We start from the raw sequence: 8,243 nt of genomic DNA, 5'->3' as shown, positions 1-8,243 counted from the left end.
TGAGAAGCCTGTGGATGGCTGGATATATGCCGTTATGCATCAGCATATCAGAAAAGTCCACATTACATTCTAGTTATAAAATAACTATAAAAATTCTATTTGAATGTGCTCCATCATATTCACAGTCCCACAATGAATAACGCCTTGGTTAAAAAAAGAGTTTAGACAGACATAACTATAGCTCTAAATGCAAACTGAAACACAGAAAGGTCATATGTAGGAGAGAGGCTATGGTTCACTGGAAGAGCATCTGCTTTGCGCGGAGAAGAACCCAGGTTCAATCTCTGGCATCTCCAGCTCAGATGATTAGATAGTAGTGATGGTAAAAGGCCTGTCAGAGAAGACAATACTGACCTTGGCCAATAGCCTGATTCAGTATAAAGCAGGTTCGTGTGTATACAGACTGGGCACACTGATGGTCTTTATCAGTCTTACTGGGAGCTAGCATGGTGTAGTGGTTAGAATGCTGGACTAGGATCTGTCAGATCCAGTTTCAAAAACCTTCGCTGGCAAATTTCTCTCAGCACTCCTACCTTGTTAAGCCCAGTCAATGCTGTGTGGTATAATTGTACATAGTCGCCAGCCTCTTTACTGAACAACTTTGTTCTATCCACAAAAATAAAACAGTTATAGGTTTCTTTCCACACAGCACATTATTTTAAGTCCAAATCAGAAGAAAAATCCAACATGGTAGTGGAAATCCAGAAGAATACTCACACCTCCATAGTCATCTTCATATACTAACTGGCTGAATGTTTCCAAACCTGAAAGTCAAACAGAATGAGCTGTGACCCACGATTGGCAAAGTAATATCAAAACCATGCAAGAGCCACTTTGGAATTCCAAGTACATTGTTAGAGAGGAAGTACCGCTGACTGGTACTTTCCATATCTGAACCTCATCTAAAGGAGATGCACATATCCTGTGCAAGTAAAGCCCTACCTGGCCAGGGACCGACATACCAGAGGGACCACCTTTCCCCACATGTTCCCCAGAGAGCACTGCAGTCAGGGGACCAGAACTGGCTGGCCCTCCCGGGTCTTAAGGAGGCTACGCTGTCAAGGGCCAAGGCCTTTTTGGTGGCGGCCCCATCCTGGTGGAATGAGTTCCCCGAGTAGATCAGGGCCCTGCTGGACCTTTTACAGTTCTGCAGGGCCTGTAAAACAGAGCCACCAGGCTTTGGGGAGCTGCCACCACCAATGAAGAACAGCGGTTGGTTGAAAGAGAGAGGGCCCTGGACTTCGGAAACTGCCACCAACAGCCTAAAGAACAGCAAGCCCAGTAAGGACAATTAAAATGAATACTGAGAGCTGACTGCGAGCTGAGAACTTTGAATAATGGCTGCTACTGTCTTACGAAGACCAATGACTACTAATACTTATTATGGAGGGTGGGGCAGAAATTTGAATAAATAAATAAATAATAAATGGATGTGTTTTCTAGGACAGAATGTACTCATATGGCCCATGGGGAGACACTTCTCCTTGCTTCATGAGACCCAGAAAAAAGGGTCTTCTCACTGCTTCCTTGGAATATCTGATGGATTCAGGGGAAAGATCAGTAATACATAAAAGATGATGGTATCTATTAAATATTTTTGCTAATAAATCACCTAGGACTGATTCACGCAATAAACTTTTGGGCTCAATTCCATCATAGGCAGAATGTGGGTGTTCGCAGGATGAACATGTCCCGCTGCAAACGAGTCATGTCAATCTGCCCTCAGCCAAGGATACCAAATGAATATATGCATTGAAAAATCATGCACTAAGAGCATTTGTAAACAAGGCAACAGTTCAGTGAAAAATTACTCACAGGCAAGTCAACAAACTAGATGTGACATTTAGAATGAAAATACAGCAGACAACCCCATCCTCTTTTAGCTTGGCATTCTCTGGCACCTTCAGCATTTTTCTTCCAGCATAGCTCCAATACCAGAAGTGAGTCAAGCGGGAAGTGCTGAAAACAGCCAAGCACAGCAAGGAGGTAGGGCTTAGCTCACTTTCCCCTCCATTATTGCTTTTTTAAAGAGCTCCTCCACCTCTCAGTTTAGACAGGAAGGGATGGATGTGCGTATGAACATGTGTGGATCTAACTTGCATTGAATTCAGGACAGAGAAAAGAAAGTACTGCATCACATATTGCATTGCATCACATATTGCATAAGAAATCTATGGAATTCATTGCTACAAGACTTGGTGATGGCCACTATCTTAGACAGTTTTAAACAGGATTAGACAAATTCACAGGAGACAAATCCTTCATTTATTTAATAGGTTTATTTATCATTATTATTTATTAGGCTTATTATTTATTAGATTTATTAGGTATGGTAACTTCCAGCTGCTATGAACAGGGAAAAGCTTTTGCGGCCCTGTTTATAGCTTCTTAGAAGTATACAGAAGCAGGCTACAGAATTAGATGGATCCTGGGCCTTAGGCAGTGGGATTCTTCTGCACTCACCTCTTAATGCTCCCCAGACCTTGCCTGCCTTCAGTACAGCCACGGGCTCTCCCACGCTGAGCTGATCTTTAAAGGAAAATGACAATTAATATAGAATTGCTTTTCAATAACTACAGAAGTGTATAGTGACAACTTAAAGAAAAGCAATGCTAAGAATCAGGATTACAGTTTTGCATGCAGACTGTTTATAGCTAACTGAATTCAGCGCAGTGTATATGCAAGATTGTAGCCATAGTGATAGGACTGGATTTGATGCTTAAGAAAAGATCTATAAACCAAAGTCCCTCTGCAAGCAAGGAAAGTTCAAAGGTTTATTAGAAAGACAGATTACTTGTGTCTAGGCAAGCCAAGCACAGCCCACCAGTCACATACCACGGCCATGCTATCTACTTGACAGTGTTTTGTTTTTGGAGCCCAACATAGGCAGCAAGAACAGTTAAGATAATCAAACCTCAGGAAAGCTGCTACACGCTGTTGGTGGCTGCATTTGGCTTCCTGAGTGAAAAGTTGTGTAAGGCCTGCTCTGTGTAATTACTTGGAACATCGCCTTCCCTTGCACCCTGCCTCCAACACACTGGGAAGCGTGCAATTAGATCTTATTTCAGAATGTACTTGTCTTTTTCCAGCTCCAAAGCCTATCACGCCTGCTCAGCATTATGAATTAAAACCCAGAGGAAGCAATACTTCCTTAAACACAATAATCCTTCAGAAAGCCATCTGAATGCCTTCTTCAACTTAGAGGAAGGCTACACATTCAAGTCAATCAGCACACAAAAGGCCTGTATACTCCAACCAATTAACAAGTCTGCAACCAATAAACAATATTTTTGTCATTGTCTGTCCTAACGGAAAAGGAAGAAGCACCTTAATGTTGTTTCATCGAAATGCACCAGCAGCAGGCCTCCACAGATCCTGACACCAAAGATCACTACCCTGGGCCCTCAGCAGCTATTTCCTTCCCTGAGGCCTCTCATGTCACAATTAACCTTGGAGCAGACAGGAACAGGGCAAGAGGTTCACATCAGCTGCTGCTCAATTCAGAGTCCAGAGCAAAATAAGAAACCTTCTCTCCGTCTGGCATTTGCAGTAGACTCACAGAAGGTTTTTAAAAAGACATACAAGCTGTGGAACAGGCAGAAGCAGAGCAAGATTCTGAGGATTCAGAGAAGGGTGTTTGTCTCAAATGGTGCCATGTAGCAAAGGGCACAACACAGGATTCCCTAATGGCTCTTCAAAGCTCAGCATGGCTTGAGAAGCTCCACCCTGATCCTGTTCTGAATGCTAGAGGATTTAGGGCAAGGGGGAAATTGCTGGCGATCACAAACACTAGTGAACTAGCCAAAGAAAAGTGTGTGTACCCACAGCCGACAAGTGAAGCAAAACGCGTTTGTTATCTCTAACTCCTGCTTTCAGATACAAGGCTCCCAACTTCTCAATGGCCTCAGTTCAGAGAAATGTAGCCACATATGCAGAGCAATCCTAAGCAGATCTACTGAGAATCTATTCAGTGGGGCTTACTCCCAGGAAAGTGTTTTTAAGGACTGCATTGTTAAGAGTTTCAATGGAATTGATGACAAACGTTTTGTCTCCTGGATAATTTCATGTTTTATCCAACCAGGCACAGCATGTCGATGCATTTAGTCCTCAGCTTCCTCTCCTAATCCCATCCCTCCCTTATTGTGCCATTCCTGCCCATGGAGCACAAGGAAGAAATAAAACGGCACTTCAGTGCTTACAGGATTCCCTTCCTAGGTTTAAATGATACAGGTTCTGCCAAATGATGGGAAATCTGGTTATCCAGAATACCCTTATTCTACAGCATGCTGTTAAGGTACCTATTGCCTCATAATTTTACCTCATAATTTGAGCCAAAGAATAAAAGCACACAACGACCATTAAAATTAGTATAAAACCAAGGTTTAAGCAACAAAAACAACATATTGCTCCACGTATCCAAATGTAGAGTAATCAAAAGGGCTGGGTACATAGGATTATTGCACAGAGCATGTGCAATTAAGATTGACTTCCTAGATTCAAATGTCTACTACCATATTTTGTAGTACGCCAACTCTTCTTGCTAACCATTAACACCAGCTATTAATCTAGATGAGTCACATTCAAGGCCTCTTTAATCATTGAGCCAAACCATTTTCTTCAACAATACTCTTGACCAATACTGTTAAATAAGAAAATAATGGTAACAATCTGCTATGTATGTGCTTGAAAAACCAGAGCCCTTTAAATATATGCAAGCACACAGAACTCTGACATGAAAGAGGTGCTCCACAGGATGTTGTAACAAACAAAGAGTCCGGAAGGAAGAGGGTTCCAATGGAATACACATGTTTATGCCGTCAGATACTCACAAGCTTCATCTGATGAGATGTCAGGATATTTGTCACAGTCAGATTCCTCTGAAGTAATAACAACCTGAAGTGCAGCTAACTCAGTATCAGCCAAGGATTTTTCGTCACGATTCTGCCATTTGGAATACCCAAATATGTATTCATAATACCTAAAAGTTAATCAAAAGACTCAGAAAAGATTTTATAAAATACTCTCGCTCCACCATCACCACAAATAGGGAAGGTTTCCAAGGAATGGCTCAGGCCAGTATAGTGTCTCTACATATAATATAACCAACTTTGTACACATTCTCTTATAGGAATGTTTCTCCACTGAGTTTTGTAGATGGAATGGTTGTAGCTTTAAAATTGGTGTCTTTGGTTTCTTGCTGTGATGTACATGGAGAAAGCAAGGATGGCTGGACTTGCATATTTATTGTCTAGTAATTGTCAGATAAAAATAAGCAAATCCATTTCATATATTTTGAGTGAGTAGCTCTTCAATGGGATGGTTTACACCAGTGGTTTTTCAAATCATGTTCTGGAGCTCCAGAATCCAGGGATTCTCCAAAGAAAAGTTTACTAAAGGATTACAAGTTTCCCTGAAAGACTGCATGCCCAACACTAAAGATCTTCTCTTGCAGTGCACAAACATAAGACAAGGGTAGTCTCTTCTTCTATGCTTTTATACAATGTCTAGCACTCCATGTGAACTGCCTTTGTGCTCTAAAAACGTAACTCGGAACTTTCTGCAATACACAGGGCATTTCTACGTATTCCCCAAAGTCAGTTAGAAAGCCACTGTTTCCTGCCTCAAGATCCATCTTCTGTAATTAAATGTTAGGATGTATTTGCTTCTGTCTTGTCTGACTGATCACAATCCAGCACAAAGTGGGCCATGTTTAATTGACAGGCTTTAGCATGCACAACTCTGTGCTGGATTGTGGCCACTAAACTCTGCCAACCAGACAACTTTGGAACAGTGAACTTAACCAATTTGGCAACCCTATTACAGGTCAAGAACCTCAAATTTTACTCAAGGAGCAGTCTTTCAGTTTATTTCAATTTACAACTCATCACTTAACCAGAAAAGTAAAGAGGCTGAAGAAAGTTCAGGGATTTTCACATGATCAATTAAACCACTTCACACAACCAGGTAGAGAGCAAGCAGCATGAACAAATTACTTCCTGATGTTTGGCATATCCTTTAAGCATTATTAAAAACCAACAACATCATATGTATACATTCCCCTTTGAATATGCATCTGCATGGATGATGTAAATGTAAATAGTATCTTTCAAATCTTAGTTGCTAGGCACTATATTTACAGAATTCCACATTCAGATACGAAATGGTCAGATTACTGGTAAATTAGGGTTCTGGTGCCACTAACCACTGCACCCATGCACAGAGATTCAGCAAGCAAAGATTTCCCCATTAGTCCACCACATCAGAAACAACAATGGCCACTAGGACTAATGGCTTTTACAAAAATATTAAAGGCACAGATGACAGGTCTGTCAGAAAAATAAAACAGGAATCCAGTAACACCTTAAATACTCACAGAATTTATTCCAGCACAAGATCACTTAATCTAGATGTGTCTGTCCATTAGGTTGATGCTTTTCTTTTTGACAATGGATGTACACTTCTATGGTCCTGATGAAACTAGCTTTTACTCACAAAAATCTTATCCTGGAATACATTTTGCTAGTCTTTAAGGTGCCAGTGGCCTCCTGTTTTATATTGTTGCCTCAGACAAGCATAGACAAAAACGGGAAGGTCAGCATCTTCCTGCTCTGTGAACTCTCAAAAAAATCTTGGAACAAACTGCTTAGTTACATAAACCTCACCCAGCAAAATTAGGCAAGATAGCATCTCTGATGCAGAGAAACGTTTCACCTGCCAAGCTTTCTTCATGCCATTACCTGAAGACCAAAAAAAGCTGTCAACAGTAAGTGGCAACTAAGACAAACCGGACCACCTTTTGGCGAGCTAACATCCCCTCCTCCTCCAAGGAGGACGGCGGAAGGCCCCCTTCCCCGGGATGAGAAGGGGTTTCACCTGCGGAAAGCATCCTGCAGCAGGGAGCAATGCGGCCCCGCCGAAGACCCTGGGCCGTGGACGATCTGGAAGCGCTTCGGCGAGAGCTGCAGCCGGTTCGGGGAGATGTCGATCGAGCGGGGCAAGGGCCACACCGGGCCGAAGGGGGACGTACCCCGCGGCGGCTCCGCATTCCGGGGCTGGCGCAAAGAGGAGGCAGCCAGCGCCGTCGAAACCCACAGTAGCTGTAGGAGCGCCTCAGAGAGCGACATCCCTCTCCGTCCTCGCTTCCTCCCCGCAGACTGCCAAGGCCTCAGGCGCTCGCGGTCACCTGACGGCGAGGGGAGGCCCTCTCGGCCTGTCGGTGGCTCCGCCTTCTTCTCCTCCTCCCGGTTGAGGCGGGAAAGGTTTCCAGAAGGGGCGTTTCATGAGGGTCAGTCTGTGCAAGAAAGTGCGAAGTCTTGCAAATTCCCCAGGACTTTTTAGAAAAGCAAAGGGGGGACGACGACCACCTTCGACAAAGAGGAACAGCTGGGTATAAATATTTTAGTAAATTAATAAAATGAAGCGAGGAGAAACGAAATGCATAACCTCGAAGCTTGGGCTTCTAATACGTCTTGTGTGGAATGTTGAGCAGGTATGCAGAGATAAAATGGTACCAGTGGCAGCTTGTACCTTTGGTTTTTGGGGGGGAGCTAATAAAGGAAGTATCAGTTTCAATTCAGTTAAAATACAATGTATTAAATACAATGCATTAATACAGTTTATAGAATTTAAGCAACCCACATACACATTAATACACTTTACCACTTTTTCCTCTGCTCTCAGCCTTTTAGGGGACTTGTGTGTTCTGCTTGGTGCTAGAGATGTTACTTTGCTACGGTTTTCTGTATTTTCAATTGGATGCTTGCTTCTTCTTTTTTTTTTAAGGCCAAGGTTGCACCCTGAAAAGTACGCAGACAGATGAGTGATTTCTGCTTAGCATACTTTATTTGGTGTAGAACAAGACAACTTTAGCCGGCTTGCAGGCCGGCTTAAATCCCCCGTGAAACCACCACCCATAACACACATCCCACTTCCCAATAGGTCCAAACCAGTGGCTGAGAGTCCCACAGGCTCTCGGCCCAGAGCCTAGCCTCTGATTGGTGCAGGCTAGAATCCTCATTGTCCTTTGTTTGTCGGAGCTAAGCTTGATGCTTGCTCTTGACCGCGTGGTGCCCAAGCTGACCACGCGGTCAGGTCATGATACATTACACACCCCAAGACTGGGGTTAAAAAATGGTTGGCACCTTTGCTCAGGGTGTGGCAGAATGCTTCACACATTGACCAATTCTGCAAAAGCAGTTGTTGCATCCCCAGTCTCCTGTTTCCGCTGGTTGTACTATTCAGTT

The 8,243-nt window shown here is 43.1% G+C and overlaps 1 protein-coding gene across 1 annotated transcript in view; it reads right to left on the bottom strand.

Moving 5' to 3' along the window:
- The window catches only part of HEXB (hexosaminidase B (beta polypeptide)), a 20,264-nt gene extending 13,087 nt beyond the window's left edge, over nucleotides 1-7,177 (bottom strand). Inside the window, exons 1-4 of the mRNA XM_015420322.1 lie at nucleotides 6,874-7,177; nucleotides 4,830-4,978; nucleotides 2,464-2,529; nucleotides 718-764 (exon numbers count right to left, since the gene is read on the bottom strand). Of these exons, the coding sequence (XP_015275808.1) occupies nucleotides 718-764; nucleotides 2,464-2,529; nucleotides 4,830-4,978; nucleotides 6,874-7,124 (513 nt within the window). The 5' untranslated portion in view covers nucleotides 7,125-7,177. The remainder of the gene's footprint in view (nucleotides 1-717; nucleotides 765-2,463; nucleotides 2,530-4,829; nucleotides 4,979-6,873) is intronic.
- Nucleotides 7,178-8,243: the final 1,066 nt, after the last annotated feature.

Source organism: Gekko japonicus, unplaced genomic scaffold, assembly GCF_001447785.1.
Source record: "Gekko japonicus isolate JY-2015 unplaced genomic scaffold, Gekko_japonicus_V1.1 scaffold412, whole genome shotgun sequence".
NCBI classification, from domain to species: Eukaryota; Metazoa; Chordata; class Lepidosauria; order Squamata; family Gekkonidae; genus Gekko; species Gekko japonicus.
This window is presented reverse-complemented; position numbering and strand designations above follow the sequence as displayed.